Genomic DNA, 23,574 nt, shown 5'->3' with positions numbered 1-23,574 from the left:
ACCTCACCCATCCCGCCTCCCGGCTTCTGAAGCTGTTAAAGGGTCGGGAGGTGCCAGCGTGAAGGGGTTAAAAGAACTCTATTTTGGTTTTTAGAATATTTGGTCTACTTAATTTTAAAAAGTTTTCAACAGTTTACAAGTGTATAACCACTTGCCCTCTGGAAGGTTTTATCCCCTTCCTGACCAAGCCATTTTTTGCTATATGGCACTGCGCTACTTTACCTGACATTTGTGCGGTCATGCAACGCTGTACCCAAACGAAATTTATATCTTTTTTTCACACAAATATAGCTTTCTTTTGATGGTATTTTATCGCCATTGTTTTTTGTATTTTTTATCATCTAAACAAAAAAAAAACAAAACTGAAATTTTTGAACAAAAAATATTTTTTACTCTCTGCGATAAAACATATCCAATAAAATTTTTTTAAAAAATCACATTTTTTTAATAGACTTAGGCCAAAGTGTATCTGCTACTTTTGTTTTTGAAAAAAAAAAAATCCCAATAAGCGTATATTAATTGGCTTGCATGAAAGTTATAGTGTCTACAAACTATGCTATATATACTGGAATTTTTATTTCTTTTTATACCAGTAATGGTGATGATAGGGACAATCTGACACTAACTGACACTTTGTGGGAACTGACTAACTGCTACTGACATCTCCAATGACACTAATACAGTGATCAGTACTAATAATATAGACTGACTGTACTTACAGGGTTAACTGTATGCCTAACAGTGCTTGGTGTGTACTGCTTTATAGGGAAACAAAAGCCGGCACATCCCCTCTGAAAGGACAGAGCTTTGTGTTGTTTACCTTCACAAAGCTCTGTCCTCTCATCCACTTCACCAATAAGCAGGTCCAGGTCATCAATCATTGGTCGGGACCCACTGATCGGCTTGTGCTGTAACTAATCACAGCACAGCCAGAGCAGCAGGCGCACATGCCCCCTACCCAGAAGAGCTTGAGCATGTATTAAGTACGTGATCCAGCGCAGAGAGACTTCCTTGCCGCCGCACTCCTTTGTGAGACGGTCTGCAAGTCGATAAACTGTTTTGTATAGTTTTTATTTATTGTAAAAAAATATTTATTTTGTAAATCACAATGTATAACAGGACACTAATTAGAAAACCCAGCACTGTATGTATTTCTGGTAGACTGTGTTAATTGATTCATTGGAACATTGCAGTCACTTCTCTGAAAGCATGGGAGGTGTCCCTTCTCTGACTCATTCAGGTCCATTTTTATGCTGCTATCTGTGTGTTCAGAGAACTCTTGTTCTTGCCTAGAACACCATCTGCTGTCTACATATGGTAAATATGAAATTGTGATATTGAGTAAAAAGGAATAAAGTATTTTTTATTATTCATTTTTAACACTAAACATAATAAAATTGAAGAACCCTTTAAAATAAATGCAGCTTATTCAAAGCAATTTCTGTTTAAGGAATGTTTCATTAACAATATATATTCACCAGCCACTTTATTAGGTACATCTTAGTAGCGCTAAGAAAATATGCCCCTCACCATTACACCACCACCACCAGCCTGAACCATTGATACAAGGCAGGATGGATCCATGCTTTCATGTTGTTTACACCAAATTCTGACCCTACCATCTGAATGTCGCAACAACCAGTCTGCCTCTGACCTCTGATATCAACAAGGCATTTTCGTCCACACAACTGCTGCTCACTGGATATTTTCTCTTTTTCAGACCATTCTCTGTAAACCCTTGAGATGGTTGTGCATGAAAATCCCAGTAGATCAGGAGCTTTTCAAATACTCAGACCAGCCCATCTGGCACCAGCAATCATGCTACGTTCAAAAACACTTAAATCCCCTTCCTTCCCCATGCTGATGCTTGAACTTCAGCAAGTCGTCTTCACCATGCCTAAATATTTTGAGTTTCTGCCATGTGATTGGCTGAATAGCAATTTGTGTTACCAAGCAATTGAACCGGTATACCGATGAGTGTAAATAAGTTTTCTTAGACCAACAAACATAAATGAAATATCACTTTTCCTAAGATGTATGTAAACCCTAACTATAAATTTCTTTTGTTTGCTCTCTTTTTAAATATAACATTGAAAGCACTTACATTGTTCCCAGCTGTGTTTGTAGACTATAAATCACCCCCATTGTTATGAAGAAGGGTAGATGGGGAGGTGTTCTGTAGTTGTGTCCAGGGGCGGACTGACCATTAGGGTACTCGGGCACTGCCCGAGGGTCTGGGGTCAGTAGGGGGCCCCATGAGATGCCCCTGGTACCTTTCATAGGCTTTTTTGGGTGTAGTTTGAGTGTGGGCAAGGACACAGGGACCCCATGATCCCCTATTGCCCGGGGCCCCCATGAGTTGTCAGTCCACCGCTGGTTGTGTCCTAGGTTGACAAAGTTTCTCTTCCATAGATACAGCACAGTAAGGGTGTACTGTCACCCTAGGACAAGAAGTATGTTACTTGCAGGATTACTAGGTGAAAATAATAAAAAATAATATGAAGTAAAACTATTCCACCCACCCCATCAATGCATTTGTAAGTGGTAATATATACAAATTTTGATCTTGGGTTTAGATATGTTTTAAGACCAGGTCTTTTATGTAGTCTTGAGCTTGACAATAAAAATTTGTTTTATTTACCTAGGTACTGTAGTTCATTTGTAGTCTGCCAGCTTTACAGTTGCATGTTCAGATGGTATCTCTCTTTGTAGTTTCTCTTAAAATATTTGCTTAATTTAATCAGTGATAATTCATGAGCTATCTAAGCAGAAAACAATCCTGATTCAACAAGGATAAATCATTGCCTAATGTCTGTCGTAGTGGAAGAGTTAAATGACTTTTACAAATTAATTAATTCCCCCCTTAAAACGTAATGCTGATTAAGGTCCCCCTAGGGAGTGGATTGTTGATTTTTCTACAAGCTAATTCATTTTCATGCAGCCCTAACCATGACTTTGAGCGCTAGTAATGTAGGTGTGTTCCTTACATTGCAAAGTTACATGAAGATCAGGAATGGCAGTCTGGAAATTCAGATAGACATTCTCAAAGCAGCTTGCAAATATGAGGGATGGGCTGCTGTAAATACACAAGTCTACTATTGATTATAAATGACAGTAAGAGATCCATGATGAGCTTAAACTCATAATAATAGCTATATTATTGAACCTTGTTCACCCTTTTCACCATTGTTCACTCCATTTTCATGGAAAAAATATACAGCAAATAAAAAGAAAATAGCATGTACAATTGCTACACTGAAATTTTATTTTAGTAAAAATTGCCTTTCCATTTCAGTTAGCAATGCTGTAATTTTCTGTAAAATTGAATGTGATATGGCAACCTGGAGGTGTACTATACACTGCTGGTGCCTCCAAAAAATATTATTTCCTGCTTGTGTGATTGGCTCACTGATTTTCCCAGACGTCTGCACTAAGATACAAGTCAGATTTTAGGCACCCTCTCAACAGAAATGTCATTTTTTGTGAGATAGTCTCTAAGAGTTAAAGTGGTTGTAAAGCCTAAACATTCTTTCTACCTTAATGCATTCCTCGCATCAAGTCAAGTCCTCACCCGATCCAGAACAGTGCCCATTGCCCCACATCTCTCTCACAGGCTTTGCTGAGAGCAGCGAGAGCCATTGTTTCCCATTGCTGTCAGTCAAATCCTGTGACAAGTGAAAGGGGGCCTGACCAAGCCTCACTGCCTGTGTGTTTTAAAGACACACAAAAGCTGGCTCAGGAGTGAGCGCACAGGTGTGCCACGATAGGAAGTGGCTTCCTATGGTGGCACACCAAGAAGAGGAGAAGCAAGGTGTTCTGGTGGGTGACCCAAGAAAAGGAGGGTCAGGGCTGCTTTGTGCAAAACCATTACACAGAGCAGGTAAGTGTACAATGTTTTTTATTTTAAAAAAATAAAATACCAAGGTTTACAATCACAACAACAGACTTACTGGCAGGACCAGTAAATAAAGCATAACATAGAAAACTATTGCAGCCATCATCTCTAAGAATTGGTAAACTGCAATATATTAAATGTTTGCTTTTGTGTTTAAGCACCTCCCATCAGGCTGTTGTATATAAACGGCCGGACGGTGGCAGTGCAGGGTCGGGTGGCCGTTTATATATGGCCTCCCCGCACCCTGCTTGTGCGCACTCCCTGGGAGCATGCAGCACCGTGATCCGGTGTCCGCTGTGTCCTCCAGACACAGTGGAACACAGATCACCGGACGGGACCTCTGTACGAGGTCCCAATCATGTGATCACTGATTGGCCAATCAGTGATCACATGCAGAGTAGTAAGCAAGATGTCACTTGTGACATCATTGCTTACTACGTGTGAAATCTGTGAATGATCACAGAGGTCACATGGTACACGGCTATTCACAACAGCCTTGTACCATGTGAAAAGCTCTGACCAATCACAGCTCACACAATAGTTCTCAATGGCTGCAAGAATGCAGCTAGAGAGAAGGAGAAATGATTGCGTTTACATCCTTTATGGGTGTAAAAGCAATCAGTGTAAAAAAAAAAAAACCTTCATCACCCCCCACAAGTAGTACAGTGTCACCATGGTGACACTGTACTGCTAGGGTGACAGTACGTAAAAAAAAATAATAAATAAAAAATAATATAAAAAAAAAGTGTAAAAAAAATGTTTAAAAATTATAATTTTTGGCTATAGACTAATTTGGGTTATTTTTTTTAGTAAAAATATAATGGAATAAATTTTGGCCAAGATTTATGGTGAAATACTATTTATTTGCTAAATTTTATAAGAAAAACACTTTTTTTCAAAATTTTGGACTTTTTAATTTACATGGCAAAAAAAATTAAAATCCTAGTGGTGAATAAATACCACCAAAATAAAGCTTTATCTGTCTCAAAAAAATGCTAAAAAATTCATATGGGTACAGTGTTGCATGACTGCGCAATTGTCATTCAAAGTGTGATAGCACTGAAAGCTGAAAATTGGCCTGGACAGGAAGGAGGTAAAAGTGTCTGGACTGGAAGTGGTTAACACAGCTTTAAAACTTTACTAATGGCTTACATTGTTTTTTTCTAAAAACAACAAACATGTTATACTTACCTGCTCTGTGTAGCGGTTTTGCACAGAGCAGCCTGGATCCTCCTCTTTTCGGGTCCCCCTCAGGCTCTAATGGCCCCTCCCTCCTGTCAGGTGCCCCCACAGCAAACAGGTTGCTATGGGGGCACCCGCTGCTCCAAGTGTCCATTTACACACGGAGCCGCATCTCGGCCCCGCCCCCTCTCTCTTCTCAATGGCTCACTGCCAAGTCTCCAGTGTGCATTGCTGCATCAAGAGGGGGCTTAAGTGAATATTAGGGGGGCTGCTGCATAGAATGCATGAAGGTATAAAACCTTGAGCCTTTACAATCATTTTAAGTAATCAGAATACATTTTTTAAGATAGTGGTCATTTAATTAGAAGAGTCTATAAGAGGCAATGTAAGAGAGTAATTAGTGTTTGTTGTTTGGACACCAATTCAGTGCAAACAGTATGCACTATAGCGTAGACTAGCAGTGTTCCTCTCTCTGAAACAGGTGTATTCTTGAACAAAGAACTGACATTCCAGATCAGTAAGAAGTATGTGTTCTGCTTAACTGCCTGTCAGATCTGATCCCAAATTACAGGCAGTGCTTGCAGGGCTTTCAGGTTCAGCCGTTTTGTTCACAATGCAAAGTATAAAGGACACTTTGAAAGCTTCTTTTCTGCTGGGCTGGTGTCAAGTAAATACACTGTGCTTTGTGTTTAATGCTGTGGCTTACTACCAGGGTGGACCAAAATAATTGTCACATAGGGATGTACTGGTGCTTCTCCCACTCCATGTGACAGAATCACAAAAAACTTCTTTACATTCTAGCATGGGAAATGTAGTGTGGAGGTTCTGCATGCAGTATGTTTGTATATGTATATGGGGTGTCAGTGAGCGCTATGGGTGTGTAGAAAGGTATAAGTATGTTTGTATATGTACGGGATATAACCACTTACTGTGACATCAGTGCCGGGACAAAGCCATCCAGCGCCAGGGGCGGACTGACCTTTCGGGTACCCGGGCACTGCCTGAGGGCCCAGGGTCAGTAAGGGGCCCCATGAGATGCCCCCAGTACCTTTCATAGGCTTTTTTGGGTTTTTGGGTGTGGTTTTAAGTGTGGGTGAAGATACAGGGGCCCCATGATCCCCTATTGCCCAGGGGCCCCATGAGTTGTCAGTCCTCCCCTGTCCAGCTCCCAGGTCAAAGATGCCAAACTGTACCCCCCGTTCATGATGTTCAAGCTTAAGGGATCCTATGCCCAGCAGTCACTCGCTTGCCAAGGCAAGTCAGACAGGCACTCCCATCCCTATAGTAAACCATTGCTCCCAGGGCAGCTATTCCTCCCACTCACCCCTTGTCCTGGCCCTGTGTGAGATATACACAGGGAGTATGCCCTATTCTTCAGTTCTTCATCCAGAAGTCACATTTGCACATCAGTCCATTCCCTGTTGTTGGTAATCTGGCAAGCCTTGAATGGTCTTTTTGGTAGCACTCATCCTTATAATTGCTTTTCACATACAGAAACCTCATTTTAAAAAAATGTCAGTATGAAAGAGTTTGTCATCACCACACCGGAGATTCTAGCACCCATTAAGAGAGGGATTTACCCCACATGTAGATGCTACCTGTCGTGTCCACAGAAAACTAAGTGAAGGGATATCTCTCAAATATGACACAGATGCAAAGATACACCTGATAGGGGCTTTAACAATTCTCCACTCTATCCAGAATAAATAAAGCTTTGTCCTTAGATCAAATTTATATCTGCATTTTTCTAAAATTCATTCACAGTATTACATACAATATGTAAAGACTCATTTTAGATAGTAAGCTCCAAGGAACAGGGCCCTCCTAACCCTCTTGTATTGAACTGTATTGTTGCTGTATTGTCTCCCGTTATATTGTAAAGTGCTGAGCTAACTGTTTGCGCTAAATAAATCCTGTATAATAATATAATAATAATAATAATTTTACCTTTTTTTGTGTCTAAATGAGAAATATGTCTCCTACAAAATAATTCATGTTGTCTTATTTTTATTCCTTTGGGTGCTGCAGCTGTGGGCGCTCCCGAGGATGTTGCCCTGTACGTGGGAGTGGTGGCAGTGGCAGTTTTTTTGGTGTTGCTGCTAGCTGTCATATTGGTGTGTTGGCGTAGGAAAGAAGGTCTGGATGCCGATGTGGCTGATTCCTCCATTCTAACAGCTGCGTTCCAGCCTGTCAGCCTGAAGCCTGGCAAAGCAGGTGAGGCCCCTCAGGATAATACAGCGTCTTCAAAATGTATTCTGTTGTTATTAGGGACATTTGTTAGTTGCGCATAAGCAGTATGTATGCACAATAGTAACAGACACTCCGTGATTGTAATGCCAGAGCAGGATATCATTAGGGGAAAACACACAAAAATCATAAGTGCTCATTGGCTGGCTGCCTAGAGTTAGCTCAGACACTAATAGCCCTTTAAAAACTCATTTTGACTTATTTAGGATGGAGTTACACTAATTTCCTCCAGTGTTTAAATAAATGTCTCATTAAAAATTTGTTCTATTCCCATATATGAAATATGTTTTGTGCAACACAAGGTGTTATTACTGTATGGGGTTTTCAGTGCTGTAACTTTTATTAATAAAAATGGCAGCATTTTTTTCTTAGCTAAGCTCAGGAATTTCATTAAAGCTATCAATAGAACTTGCTTCCCTTCAGTAATGGTGGAAGACAATGATCCACTTCAGACAATACTACATGCCACCCTGTCTGCATTATATTGCTTTCCCTCATACTTGTGTGATGGTGTAGTGGAATCCCCATTTATTATTTATTCATGAACTCAGCAGAAAAATGCTGCCATTTTTATTTAAATCACTGCAGTATCAGAAATCTGTTACCATGTCAGAAATAGATGGCGAATATTTGATTATTTTCTATGAACAAGAGACCTATCCCCCTACTTCTGCTCTAAAGAGCATTGGTATTTATATTCTAAAGTGTAGAAGAGCTAAAGTAAATGATCACAAACACCAATGCTCTTTAGAGCAAAAGTAGGGGGATAGGTTTTTTGTCCCAAAAACATTTAGCTTGGGGTGTACTGGGGAAACCAGTAAAATAAATATGTTCACGAGGTGACCCTGAGTTGAGATACTTCACCATTCAAACATTGATCAATGTTCTAACTTGTGATGACAGATTGTGGCAGAAATAAATCTTTCAGCACCAAATTAAAATATGTTTACCTGGTGACCCTGAGTGGAGATACTTCACCATTCAAACATTGATCAATGTTCTGACTTGCGATGACAGATTGTGGCAGAGAAAAATCTTTCAGCACCAACATCATTGCAACTTTGAGATGTCAAGTGACCAAATGCCAAGACAGCAAAGGAAAGTGATGTTTGAAAATGTGTACAGTATAACACTAAATCATGTCCTTTAGGAATACTTGATTTTTCTATGTTCACCAATCACAGTAGCACCATGGAAAACTTTGAAAAGTCCTCTTTTTTAGCCCACATAAATCTGTCCCTTCTATGAATGACCATTTGGTTGTGTTTGCCTCCTAAGCCAAAGATTCCCAGTCCTTCACTGATCTAGTTACATCACTAAGTATAGCTACTTTATATACTAATTAAACAGTCCTATTCCTCCAGCAAAAAAAAGCATTATTATAATGTTTGCATGCTCTAAAGTGGTACAGTCAAATTAGGTTATCATATTTTTAACAGCTGTACTTTAGCAACAGAAACCTGGACTTTATTTTCCTTTGAACTAGGTCAGGCTCACTTGCTGACCATTCAGCCAGATCTTAGCACAGCCACGATGACCTACCAAGGTTCTCTATGCCTACGACAAGATGGTGGGAATAAATTTCAGCTAACAAATGGACACCTTTTGCCACCTATGGGACCAGGTATACCACGGGAGCATAGCCACACTTTACCACGTCTCTCCACCCAAACCTACTTCCGTACCCTGCCTCGTGGATCCAACAATATGGCATATGGAACCTTCAACTTTCTAGGAGGACGTCTAAAGATCCCAAATACAGGTATGTACTAGACTATTTGTTTTCCCCACTACTGTCAAAGCTGCAGAGTAGACATAGAGAAAATTTTTTACGTAGACTCTAGATAGAATGCCCTGCTATACTGGGTAGAAAGGAATCAGCAATGTAACACTGCCTCAAAAGTGATCTGCTCAGTGATCTGCATTTAAAAAAAAAACAAAATGTATTAGTTCATATGTGTGTATCATATTTCACACAGTTAATGTATGTTTGTTTGAGACTTAATCTATTCTTTTTTTTAATCGAAAAAACTATTGACTGGAGTTAGGCATGATGCATATGAAATGCAGGTGCTTGTTCTACAAGTAAACTAAACAGTGGGTACAACCGTATATGGCCAATATAGAGATTACTGATGTATATGCCACCTTCTTACATCATGCACCAAAGCAGCCAAATGCAACCAAATTCTGAGCCAGTACTGCAAGCACAAATCTTTATGGTACATGTTAAGCTCAGCAATGGAGGCATTGAGTTGAAATCAATGGGCTAGGGAAGGATATTGAAAAGTATTTATTTCATATACCTCTAAGACAGCAAAGGGGAGCAGTGCTTGTAGCATTCTAGAGATTCAAAATCTTGCTATGTGGGAAATTTGACAATTCAGTACCAGGGGCGGACTGACAACTCATGGGGCCCCCGGGCAATAGGGGATCATTGGTCCCCTGTGTCTTTGCCCAAACTCAAAAAAGCCTATGAAAAAGGTTCCAGGGGCATCTCATAGGGCCCCCTACTGACCCCGGGTCCTCGGGCAGTGCCCGAGTTTCCAAATGGTCAGTCCACCCCTGTTCAGTACTGACAGATAGAGAAGTTAATTAAATCATTACTAAATTCAGCTGTGGCCACTGTAATAAAAAAATACACCAAGCTGGTGTTTTTACTTTGTACAGCAGGAAAAAATAGTGGATTTTGCTAATAAATTTCAAACATTGCAGAAGATAAAATGGCAGAAATACCCTGAGTTACCAGTATGTGCAAAGATATTGGACACTTATGACCACATTACCTAATTTTCTACTGTATCTGAGGTGCATGTGTACTGACCAACTTGCCCTCCTGATGATCTAGGAAAGGCAGAGCCTTACAGCACTGCAGGACATCTATTTTCTGTGTCCATGGAAGAGGCATTTGGCAGGAATTAGAAACCTGTACCCACCTCCATTTTCCTCCAAATCTTATAGCACTTGCAGGTTTCTCCATTAGAATACCCCCCCCCCTTTTTTTTTAAAGGATAAATTTGCCTTTTACAAAAAATAATAATAAATGCACATATTTTTACTGGTAAAAAATATGACTAAATAAATATAGGTGGCTCCAGAATAATATTAGTAATAATTATTACAGTCAATTTCTATGTCAATAATACCAGCTGCAAAATCTGCCCTATAATAAGGTGCATATAAATACAAACATACTCAGACTGCGCTAGTAAAAAAATAAAATAGGTGTCCGTGAAGAAATAAATCTAAATCATATTAATCATATAAACCTCCCAAAAAACATTTTCCAAAGAAAATAACAAAACAAAATCATATCAATCATATAAAGTCCCAAAAAAATATATAAAAAGTGGTAATGATGAAATAAATTCAAACGAAATCCACCAAGTGTATCCACCAACAAATAAACTGAATAAACTCACCAGAGCAATATGCTGATCATATTATAAACCAGCATAAACGCTTCTCTGCTCTGGGAGCAATGATCTGTAGAGGCTCTGTGAGGACGTCGAATGACGAAACGCGTAGGACGGGGCTTGAGTGGTGTGACGTCAGCGCAATCTCAGTGATCGTTACAGCGCATGTGCGATTTAGATTTATTTCTTCACGGACGCCTATTTATTTTATTTTTTACTAGCGCAGTCTGAGTATTTTTGTATTTATAGGTAGAAAAATATGCATTGATTATTTTTTTACACTGTAGTCTGTAAGGCATTGCACCAGTGGCCAGGAGATCACAAGTGTAATGCTTGGATTGTGCAGACACTCATTAAGCTGTCTATACCTTGTATGGGCAGGCAGTTACTGAATGGCAGGAAGAATCAATAGACTATGAGAGCACTCATCAGTGCTCTCGCAGTTCATTGAGAACTAGAAGCCGTCAGCTGTAATGGCATTGCGGCCAACGGTACTTGTAGGAATTCATTTACAGGAAACTGTGAATGAATGACGCGGCTGTGTGGGTAGAACACCCCATACAACTGCAAAATTTTTAAATTGTGTCAGAAAGTGCAGGGAGAAGATCCCATGCATGCTGTCGAGGGGGGGGGGAGGAATCAGGCAGAAAGGAGGCAGGAGCTAGAACGTGTTACATGTTCCACCCTAAATATGAGCAGAGCATGTAACATGTTCCAAAGGTGAACTTAGCCTTTAAGTGACAATGGTCAAGAAAAATAGAAAGGGTGAATATCTCCAGTTGTGAAACAGACAGAAATAAAAACCTGAAAAAACCCTTCCACACTCCAAAACCTAAAAAATGTTTGGCTTTACATACAGTTCAATAAGCACTCAGTATTTCATCTTTTGCTGTAAAAATGCAGTGAATATTTAAAGAGCATCACTTTGTTTCATTTTCAATTACGTTTTCTTTCAATTTACTAGTACGCGTGCTATAAAGAGTTCTAAAGTGCATCATTTTTCATTATCTGCATTCATTGTCAAATACAGCATATGTGCAAAACTGTACATATGGCCATGCATTAGAGCTAGTCTGTCTATTTTACCTCAGGCCTTAGCCTGCTTATACCACCAGATGCCATTCCTCGTGGAAAAATCTATGAAATCTACCTGACACTTCATAAACAGGAGGATATGAGGTAGGTCCCTGAAGATGTTTTAGAATGTATTTGTAACAGGAAAAAATGTTTTTCAGCACCTTATTTCTTACCATACTTTGGCTTAAGTTTTTCAATTCAAATCAAAAATAGAATCAGCTATGTTACTGTATCCAAATATAATCTCTTCTATCAAACATACCTCTTACATTGCCCCAGGCAGCTTTCTGAATTTCTTCTATATTTCCCTAGGAAGTAGAGAAAATCCAGCTTTTATTTTTTTCTTGTATGCAGATAGTTGAATGCTATTAATACTTTATTTAAAAACTGAAACTACCTTTAGGAAAGAACCCTGCTAAGCACTCTTTGCATCCAAGTGGACTACATTTTCCACAGGTATATTTCACAGTGACTTTCGTAAACCTGCACTGGCACAGATGTTCAAAGGTGCATTGTGACTTTGTATCGCACCAATACCGAGATGTCTGAATTATTTTTGCAGAGGGCAGGGCTCAAAGTTTTACATGTCTTTTAAAAGCATCTGTCACTTTGCCCATCTAGGTCAAAGTGTCAATGTCTCTTGAAAGCTCACCCCCAATCTACTTATATTCACCTTTACTGTGTCTGTTCCTCTGAGCTGGAAGTCAAACCCTGTGTAAGCTTTATGTTCAATGGGGTTGGAGCTTACACAGGGTTAATGGGGTCCTTTTTCTCATCACAGTGTTCAGGCCTGCCTATTGGCAGGTCAGACCTGATCACTGCTTCCTGGGGAGAGGTAACAAACTCCAGCAAGCACAGAAAAGCCCTAGATGTATTGCTGGTGAAGGTAAGTATTAATGGGTTGGGGAATGGGCTTTTAAGAGTCTCTGTTGCTTTGCTCAGAATTGCAAACACTTACCTCTTCTGTTTTACTTCTCTAGGCCTTTCCTATAAGGATCACCTTTTCATGTCTTCTAACGTGACCCTTTCTTCCAGTAGGAAGCTCTTTTTCAGATAACAGTCATAAACTGCTCAATAGGTTCCTTCACTCCAATAATTTGGATGGCACCTGTTTTAAAACTAAAACCTAAATTTTCTTAACTTTTTATTCAATTTTTCAGTGACTCCACTTTCTTTCACCTTAGATAGATATCATAGATTTTGTTAGACTTCAAAGATCATTTTGGGGAACACCTGCCACTCATGAAGTGCTACCAGATTTCTATGAATGCTGATAGGGATTATTCTGTCAAGATAAGAGCCTAAATGACTGGAGGGATATGCCATGAGAAAAAAAAACAGAACAGGAGAAAAGGATAAAAGCTTTCTGAGCACTTCACAACACTCTAAACCACACTGTACATATATCTTATGCAAACTCCTGATTGGCTGGAAGACATCATCTGCTAAATGCAACAATCTCCTCAAAGAGACATCCGCCAATCACTGGCAAGTCATAGAATGTTTTCAAAATTATAGAGACTGTCCTGCCTTCTCTGCAGTTATGAAAGGGTTACAGAGGATTACAGGCAGTATAACCTTTGATGTCCACACAGTAAAGAGTCGATGATTGATAACCGATGATCTTTTACTGATAACATGTGACATAATGAGAATGCGCGTGAACAAATGTGAATGTGAACAAATGCGGTAAAACTGAAATACAAACAGAATAAACAAACATAAGTACATATCTAACTTCCTAGCTATGTGCATAACATTCCACAGTACATAGGAAGGGTACTTACAGACTTTGGGGGTCTAATCAAGCCCATATATGAAGAGGGAACAGCATCCCACATGTACTTGCATTGTAGAATTTCTTCAGTCTGAAGAGATGAGGTCACTTCCTCCCAAGTTAGCAAACAGGACGTCCCTAGCCTTAAAGGGACAGACACTGCTGAATGCTAAAGAATGCCTTGTGTAATACAAGGCAGCACACTCCCCACCTGGCATAATAATGATATGCCACTATTAAACTCTTGGAAGGAGTAAAACGACTTCCGTGATGGGTCTAAGGTACACCTTAGGGGTGCCCTGTTTTACTACTCTGACCTCTACTTTCCTGACTCTGCTATCACTACTAGCATCAGTCCCCACAATGAGTCCAACTGGCCACTCGTTCCTGTGGACCTGAGAGTCTTTTAGTAGAACAACATCTCCAACTTGTAAGTTGGGCTTGTCGGCTTGCCATTTGTTGTGTGGCTGGAGGGTCATCAGGTACTCCTGTCTCCATCTCTTCCAGAAGATATCACATCTGATAATGGTGACATTGGCTTGCTCAAGATAGTCATTGTTACCCTGGTCAACACTGGCTGTTTTGCTGAAGGATCTGGCCAAGCAGATGAGTTTCCCTATGGCACGGATGAGTGACTTCCAGCTGGAAAACCTTTCGAACCTACATGAGCCAAGACCTTCTCTGGTGGTTAGAGTCTTGTAAACTGCAACTAGAGGTCTTACCTCTTTGTCTTGGTCTGGTTCTACAAGCTGAAAAGTTCCTTTCTGATCAGTCTCTTCAGTTTCTGGTCCAGTCAAGAAGGATGGACCTGTGAACCAGTTAGTCTGTTTGAGGACAGCAGCTGGTACCAGTCTAGTCCCATGACCAGCAGGGTTCTTGTCTGTACTGATGTGATGCCACTGTTCTGGACTTGTACACTTTCTGATACGTGTTACTCTGTTTGACACGTATGTGTAGAATCTTCTTGAAGCGTTGTGGATATAACCTAAAACAATCTTGCTGTCTGTGTAGAAGTTCACTGCATGGATCTCGATGTCCAGTTCCGCAATGAGTAAGTCTGCTATCTCCACAGCTAGGACAGCAGCACAAAGTTCTAAGCGTGGGACCGTGTGAGCAGGTCTTGGAGCCAGTTTGGACTTTCCCAAGATGAATCCTGCATGGCTTTGTCCCTGAGTGTCTATGACTCTAAGGTAGGCTACAGCTGCTATAGCCACGGTGGATGCATCTGAAAACACGTGTATCTCTCTTCGTTTTGTAACAGACAAAGAAACAGAGACGTATGGTCTTTGGATGCTAAATCGCTCAAGCTCTAGCAAAGAGTCTTTCCACAACTTCCACTGCATTTCTTTCTTTTCAGGTAGAGGTGTGTCCCAATCACTTTGTTCTAGCTCAGTTGTAATCTCTCTCAAAAGAGCTTTGCCTTGCATGGTGATGGGTGCTACGAACCCCAAGGGATCGTAAAGACTGTTGACCGTAGACAAGACACCTCGCTTTGTGAAAGGCTTCTCTTCCCTGGATACTCGGAAGGTGAAGCTGTCAGTTTTCAAGTCCCAACTAAGCCCTAAGCTTCTTTGAAGGGGTGGTGAATCTGTACCTAGATCTAGGTCTTTGAGGTCTTTTGCACGGTCTTCTGCTGGGAATGCTTCCATGACTTTGCTGTTGTTGGAAGCCACTTTGTGCAGTCTTATGTTAGATTCTGCTAGCAAGTCTCTAGTGCTTTTCAAAATGTCAATGGCTTCTCCACTACTGGAGAAGGAAGCAAGTCCATCATCTACATAAAAGTTTTTCATAACAAATTGTTTGGCTTCAGGGTTGTGTCTGTCACCTTGCTGCGCTGCTCGTCTCAAGTTATAGATAGCGACAGCTGGTGAGGGACTGTTCCCAAACACATGTACTTTCATCCTATACTCTATGATACCTTTGTTGAGGTCGTTGTCTTCATACCATAGGAACCTCAGGTAGTCTCTGTGGTCTTCACGGACAAGGAAGCAGTAGAACATCTGCTGTACATCTGCTGTTACTGCAACAAGTTCTCTTCGGAATCTGATAAGGACTCCAAGAAGTGTGTTGTTCAGGTCTGGTCCGCTGAGAAGTACATCATTAAGGGAAATACCTTCATGCTTTGCACTGGAATCAAATACTACACGTATCTGACCTGGTTTTTGAGGATGGTACACTCCGAATATTGGCAAGTACCAGCGTTCTTGTTTTTCATGCAGTGCTGGTGCTTTTTCAGCTTGATCTTTGTCAAAGATTTTCCGCATGAATTCTTGGAAGTGTTCTTTCATGTCTGGCTTTCTTTCAAGAGTGCGCTGCAATAGCGCAAGGCGTTTCTCTGCTTGCACTCTGTTGTTGGGAAGACGATGCCGTGGTGTACGGAATGGTAGTGGGGCTACCCAACTGCCTGCTTTGTCTTTGAAGACTTCTCTGTCCATGATCTCAAGGAAGAGGTTATCTTCAACAGATGGTGCTAGTTTGTCATCATCTTGAGTTCTCTCAAACACTTTGTGGCCTAGCTGATCTGAATCTTCAGCTGAGCCTGTATCTTCCAGGAACCTCTGGATGTTCTGGGGATGTGTTGGGTTAGATAGTTTCTCTTTAATCTGCATGCTGTTGTTACATGGGCAAAGACATGATGTGCGACCGTTCTGCAGCAGATTTGTTCTGTAGACATTCACCTTTGTGGGTTTGTGAAGTCCGTCCAGACATACATTTCCAACGATAACCCATCCAAGATCAAGACGCTGAGCAAATGGTGCATTGTGCGGCCCATTGTATTGTTCTCTGACCTTGTGCACTCTCAGTATGTCTCTTCCTAGTAGAAGGACGATTGCAGCATCTGGGTTGAGTGTTGGGATCTTGTCTGCTATTTGCACGAGATGAGGGTAGTGACGTGCCACTTCAGGTGTGGGAATCTCTGACCTGTCATCTGGTATCATGTCACATTCTATGAGGGTAGGAAGAGTCAGCTGCGTCTTTCCATCTAATGACTCGATGGTGTAGTTGTTTGCTCTTCTCCCTGATGTCTCTATAACTCCAGAACATGTCTTCAAGGTGTATGGAGTTGAACTTCCTTTGTCATCGAAGAGGTCAAAGAATTCTGTCTTTGCTAGAGACCTGTTGCTTTGTTCGTCTAGGACTGTATACATCTTCACTGCCTTTTCTCTGAGACCGTTGGGATACACTTTGACTAAGCATATCTTGGAGCATGATCTAGAGAGTCCTGGTTCTGTACAGATCTCAGTGCACTTTGAAGTTATCGCTGGTGTTGCACTTTCTTTTTGCTCCCCACCATAATCTTCTTGAGTTGCTGGAACTTCTGATCTCCATGGTGGTGGTCCTGGGTGCAGTGCTGACAGATGTCGGTCATTGTTGCATTCTGTGCACCGTATTTCTCTCTTACAGTCTTTTGCAAGATGTTGCATTGAGGCACAGCATCTGAAACAAATGTGATTGTCTTTAAGGTAAGCCTTGCGCTCCTCTAATGTCTTACTTCTGAAACTGCGACATTTTCTTAGTGGATGAGGCTTGTTGTGTATTGGGCACTGTTTGTCTGGATCCTCAACTTCCTTGCTTGTGTTGTCTTCCTGATTGGCTGCAGCCTCAGGCGGGACTTCTGTCTTCCGCACAGACACTGTTGCTCTGCGTTCTTTGTAGTGTATTGGCGGCTGCTTCTCTGTCCTTGGGGCGCTTGCAACTCTCTTGTTCAGGAAGGCGAAGCTTGGGTCATTGCGTGTCTTAGCTTGGTCTACAACGAATTCAGCAAGGAAGACAAACGGTGGAAATGCAACTCGATAGTCTTTCTTGTATCTGGATGCTTGAGAGACCCACCTTTCTTGCAGGTTGAAAGGGAGCTTCTCGATTATGGGCTCTACTCCACGTGCTGTGTCTAAGTATAAAAGACCTGGCAGAGTTCCACTAGTCTTTGCTGCTTCTATCTCTAGGAGTAGGTCTCCGAGCTCTCTCAGCTTCTGATTGTCTTTGTTTGTCATTTTCGGGCAAGTTTCTATTTTCTTTAAAAGTGCTTCTTCAATTACTTCAGGTGACCCATAGCAGTCTTCCATTCTCTGCCAGACCATCGCAAGTCCTGCTGTTGCATCATGGACATGCACTGACCTGATTCTTTTGGCCTGCTCTGAGGACTCTGGTCCTAGGTATTTGGCGAGTAGGTCGAGCTTCTCTCTGTCTGTCAGCTCTAAGTTTTGGGTGCTGCTTAGGAAGGATGACCTCCAGGCCCAGTAGTTTTCAGGACGATCGTCGAACTTCAAGAGACCAGTGCTCACCATCTCACGGCGCATCAGGTATTTCGACACGTCTGTAACCCTTGCTGTGTCAGGTGCGTTTGTTCTGGGTACAAACGCGGGACTACTGGCTGATAGTGACTGATGGGTTCGTTGAGGTATTTGACTAAGTCTATTTTGGTCAGATGGTTGCTCTCCTCTATTGTAGTCTAGATCTGGTTTTGCACGAGGAGAGGTTATATCGCCATCTACTTGGTTTCTTAGCGTGTTGGCGGTTTGGTATCTGAGCCCGTGATTGGTTGACTTATCACGTGGCGGTTCAGGTTCAGTCTTGTAGTGATGCGTAACATCAAAGCTGTCTGCTCCCAACTGGGTCCTTGATGGTTTCGGTGCATCACTAGGCTGTTTATCAGGGTACAGGGTTGCTTGTGATTGCACGTACTCACGGGTGCGTTGGAATGTACTGAGAGGTGTTATCAGGGTTTCCAGTACATCGCTCTCTACAAAATGAATATCTGCAGCTCTCGCAAGAACTTCGGCTTCAGCTATGGCTGCTGCAGCTATTTTCTGTTGCTTAAGTATGTGTAAAGAGGCTTGTACTTCTGCCTTTCTCCTAAGCATTTCTGCTTCCCCTTCGGCTTGTCTCTTTTTTATTTCAGCTTCCCCTTCGGCTTGTCTCTTCTTCTGCTCTTCATCTAGGTAGCCTTGCTCTTTCATAAGCTTTGCTTCCTGTATGGCATAGGAGGCCATGGCGCATGCGGCCTCGGCCTTGGCTTGTGCCCTGGCTGCGATAGCGCTGACTGAAGACAAGTTTGTGACGCTAGAATGTCTGGAACTTGTATGCTTACTCCTGGCTGCCCCAGCACTGACTGACGATAGGTCTGTGACGTTTGAATGCCTGGAACTTGAACGCTTAGATCTGGCGGTTTCTGCTTTGGATGACGACAGATCCGATTTGTTATAAGTTCTCGGCGTGCTGCATTGTGACCTAGTTTCCAGTGTACTGTGCATATTTTCTTCCTGTTTGCACGAGATTTTAGGAAGGGTTAATTTAGTGATATCTTTCATATCTTTCATAAAGCTGAGTTAGTTTCACTTTGCTATGCCTTAGACTGGCTGTGCTGTGGGGATTTCACACACACGTGCTGCTGCACCAACAGTTAAGAGTCTCCTCTGTGTTGTGGGGCCTGCTGTAGATTTTTCACACAATGTGCTCTGAAGTAACCGTGTAAGTCTTTTTACTGTCCTGCCTTCTCTGCAGTTATGAAAGGGTTACAGAGGATTACAGGCAGTATAACCTTTGATGTCCACACAGTAAAGAGTCGATGATTGATAACCGATGATCTTTTACTGATAACATGTGACATAATGAGAATGCGCGTGAACAAATGTGAATGTGAACAAATGCGGTAAAACTGAAATACAAACAGAATAAACAAACATAAGTACATATCTAACTTCCTAGCTATGTGCATAACATTCCACAGTACATAGGAAGGGTACTTACAGACTTTGGGGGTCTAATCAAGCCCATATATGAAGAGGGAACAGCATCCCACATGTACTTGCATTGTAGAATTTCTTCAGTCTGAAGAGATGAGGTCACTTCCTCCCAAGTTAGCAAACAGGACGTCCCTAGCCTTAAAGGGACAGACACTGCTGAATGCTAAAGAATGCCTTGTGTAATACAAGGCAGCACAGAGACATTCTGGCTTTGCAAGGTCAAAAGAAGTTGAAGTTGAACTCCAGGAATTATATATTTTTTGCATACTTATATGAGGACAGCTTGGCTCACTGGAATTATGCATACCTGATATCCGGAGGGCCACTGGGGATGCTGTAAATCACTGTAGTAGCCCACGCTACATATACTGAGAGCAGGGATCTTCCAGGCTCTGTGTGAATAGCTTCCCCTCTGACCACAGGAAGTCACTGCCTTGGCAACGCCACCTTTTATAGAATGCCCTGTATTTTTTCAATGAATGCAAGAGGAGCTGCAGTGACATCATGATCTCCACCTTATTCAATCAAAGGATGCCTTGCGATGACTGAAAAAAATAATCGTGTGCTATTAATGAGAAGGTGCCAAGAAAGGAATCCCCTGTGGTCAGTTTGCATATGGGAAGTTGCTTGCACAGAATCCAGAAGATGACCTCTCACTGTATTTAGTGCAGGTTACTACAGCATCCCCAGTGGCCCTCCATATATCAGATATGCATATTTACATCAAGCTAAGCTGACCCAGCGTAAGTAAGGAAAAAATATAATTCCTGGAGTTCAGCTTTAACTGATGGATTACAATGCCATTTACAGTCACATCACACATACAGAAGACTTGAAAGAATAGGAATTGTGGAGAACTGTGTATCCACTTCTCTTCAAGCATGTCCATGGTTGACAATGGCAGGGAAGAGTACAGGCATAACACTCTTTCCACACAATATTGACTTACAATTATATAACAATTGAAGTTGCTTGTTGAACTTTAGAAACTAGGACAAAATTGTTTGCAGGTAAGAGATTTGTTAAGAGATCTAAGATGCTGCACCACTAGGATTTGTATAAATATTTGTTGAGGCTGGAATTTTTTATAAGTAAGGCAGTAAAACAAGGAATTCTGTCAGTGTGACATTTAATAACAATCACTAACTTCAAACAAGTAAATTAATTTATTAACATACTTCAAAGAGTTTTTGTCTGCATAAATGTATATAACCAGTTAGAAAATAGCAAACTCTAATATGCTGCAGACTGATTTGACTGGTTGTCATAGTTACTCTACACCACTGCTTTTTGCACTAATGGATTTTTTCAATAAAACAGTGCAAAGAGCAGTTATGATGTGAAATGTACATTAGCCCAGAGAAAGCAATTATCTTTTGCTTTCCTCAAGTCAGTTCAGGGAAAGGTGATTGCTGACTGCTGGCTATGCCTTACTGCACTTTGCACATTGTTCTTTGCATGTTGAATACTCCCAATATGAAATATGTCCCCAAAAAGAAAAAACACTAGTAAAAATTGTTCCAGTTTATATTTTTTTTAATTAAAGGCAAAGGGAAAATAACATGACTATTCATCTTTAAAGATCTATCACCAGAAGAAAAGACAGTTTGGTAAACTCCAGGGAATCCTGTGAATATACACAGCAGTTGTCTCCATCTAAATCCATGTAGGGGTTGCTGAGCTGTGTTGCCAGATAACTAGTTCCACCCACTTGCCTAGCTATCCAACAAGACTAAAGAATGGAGACAAAGTTTTGAGTGGCAGCTCAGGAGGAATGGGGATGTGGCAACCAGGGCACACAGAGCCAACACAACTGCCCCCCATCCCTCCTAAGTTATCAAACAAAACAGTGCTGTCTCCTCATCTCTTCTCTTCAGTTTAAACAGAATCTAGACTTGCAGCCTGTTATTCAAGAAAATAGAGTGTGAAAACTGTCACCTTGTGTCAAGAATGATTGCAGCTCAAGAAGAGCATTTTCACAAAAACACAAGCTGATAACAGTACAAGCCCGGTACTACACTAGGCTGTCTTGGGCTAATGTAGTACCGAGCTTGTGCTGATGTCAGATTGTGTATTTTATGAAAGTGCTCTTCTTGAGCTGCATTCATTCTTGACACACACTAACAATTTCCACACTCTCTGTGCCCTGAATAGCAGGCTGCAGGTCTGTACTCTGCGTGTACTGAATAAGAGAGATGAAGAGACAGCAGTTTATGAATGAGAAGGGATGGGGATTGGTGCTGACTGTAACTCTTATTTATGAGGAGTGAAATTACAGCTAGTGATGACAGAAAAGAAAGATTATTTTTTTATATCCACTGCTCTTTTAATGGAGACAAGTGCTATGTGCACATGATTCCCTGGGGTATTTAATGAATCTTTTCTTCTGGTAATAGATATTTTTTAAAGTGCCGCAAAACCCAAAATGTAATTCATTGCAGTCCTTAGATGTGGTGGCTGTCTTTGTTTTTTTCAGCTTGTACAAACAATACATGGTGATCTTTCCAGAAACAAAATGCCATTGTCACTTTCTTTGGGATAAATTGAAAAATCCATATCCCCACTGGAGATAAACAAAAGCAGACATGTTTAAAATCCACCCTGTGTGACAGCTATGGCTCCCTCCATAGGTTCAGTGGAGAAGTGAGCATAGCCAACTAGAGACAGTATGTCTAATATTCACATGATTATCAGGTGAAAAATAAAGGAAAATAAGGCTAATGCAGCTACCACACTTAAGGACCGGTAAGCTGCAATATGTTACATTTTTGTTTACAGGTTTAGATATGTTTTAAGGACATAAAGCACAAAGTAACTGCATTTACTGTACATTTAGATGTCAGATGTCCAGGACCATAGCTGTATTAGGACATTATGCATTCCTCAAAGATGATGTCCTTTGGTATAAGTTCTACCCTGTGTGTCAAAAGGAAAGCCTTGGAGGCACTATAGAGGACAATGTAGACTATTTTATATGCAGACCTACTGCTCAAATGTACAGACCACCAAACAAGAGAAAGCATATTTAATTCCAGAACTATAAAGAGCCTCTTGATTCCAAATCACCCAAACATTTTGCTGCTGAATTTAGCCACAAATGCGCAGAGATGGGTAGAAGACGGGAGAAAAAAAAGCAAACAGAATCAGAATTTGTACATTTCTAAGATTGGTGCCACACCTTAGAACCCTGCTGTCCTGGGCACTGACCTATGAGTACCATTATGGTAAATACAACCCTGCCCAGGAGCCCTTGAAACTGGACATAATTAACAGGCACACCACAACTGCAGCTCCAATGATGCACTCTGACATAACAACACCCCATCATCCCATGATGCATGAGGGTACCTCAGAGCTATACAGTGGTGTAAGGGAGGGGGGTTCTAGATTTGCTCAGAATATAAAGCACATATTAGCTGGATATTCAGTGTTTGCAGATAAAGGTGATATCCTGGATTAAAAACACAGAAACAATTTTAATTATTTAATCAACAAAAATATCAATAGAGGTAATGGAGTACTGTGATTACGGTAAGTACGCACTTGGCATCAAAAGCTGGCATTGTCCCCTTAGCTGAAATTTCTTCTTACACACATTTTGTATAACTGTCCTCCAATCTCTGAGATTAGTTCAGTGAAATCTTTGACCGCTTGACCATGTAAAATTCCTTCAAGTGCAAGATGTTTGCGTAATCCTTGCATAATCTGTCAGTTTCAAAATCCCCCTACAAAATGCCAATGGGAATCAAATAAGGGCTTTGACTAGGGGAATTCATAACCCTCTATTTACTCAAAACGAGTCATACATTGGTGGGACTTCTAATGTGCTTTAGATCATTATTGTGTTAAAAGATGCATTTCTAGTTCAACTTCATCTTTTTTGAAAGATGGCCTCACATTCCTATCAAGCACACTTTGATAAAATGCAAAATGTGCAGCTGACTCATTGACTGCAGGTTGTCACTGCCCTGAAGAAACAAAGCAAACCTAAAATGTAACATTTCCACCACCATGCATCACAGTTATTATGATGTTATTTTACTAAAATACTGTCTTTGGTTTAAAGTAGCCACCTCTACTTGTACTGTGACCAAAAAACTCTATTTTGGCGGTCTTCAGCACATAGTTCCAGAAGGCCTGGCATTTACCTATATATTTATGTCAAACTGTAGTTTTCCTTTAATGTTCTTTTTAGAAAACAAAAAGTTTTTCTGCACATATACCGGTATTTTATGC

General features: G+C 41.0%; 1 protein-coding gene across 1 annotated transcript in view; it reads left to right on the top strand.

Moving 5' to 3' along the window:
• LOC149429353 (netrin receptor UNC5A-like) overlaps nucleotides 1–23,574 on the top strand; it is a 245,243-nt gene that overhangs the window by 128,445 nt on the left and 93,224 nt on the right. The window contains exons 7-9 of the mRNA XM_089666510.1: nucleotides 7,106–7,291; nucleotides 8,811–9,086; nucleotides 11,832–11,919. Coding sequence (XP_089522636.1) covers nucleotides 7,106–7,291; nucleotides 8,811–9,086; nucleotides 11,832–11,919 — 550 coding nt within the window. The remainder of the gene's footprint in view (nucleotides 1–7,105; nucleotides 7,292–8,810; nucleotides 9,087–11,831; nucleotides 11,920–23,574) is intronic.

This window comes from Staurois parvus, unplaced genomic scaffold (genome assembly GCF_062004578.1).
Source record: "Staurois parvus isolate SC_StPar_1 unplaced genomic scaffold, SC_StPar_1.0 ptg002748l, whole genome shotgun sequence".
Classification (NCBI taxonomy): domain Eukaryota; kingdom Metazoa; phylum Chordata; class Amphibia; order Anura; family Ranidae; genus Staurois; species Staurois parvus.
Note: the sequence above shows the minus strand (reverse complement) of the source record. Positions and strands in the feature narration are given on the sequence as shown.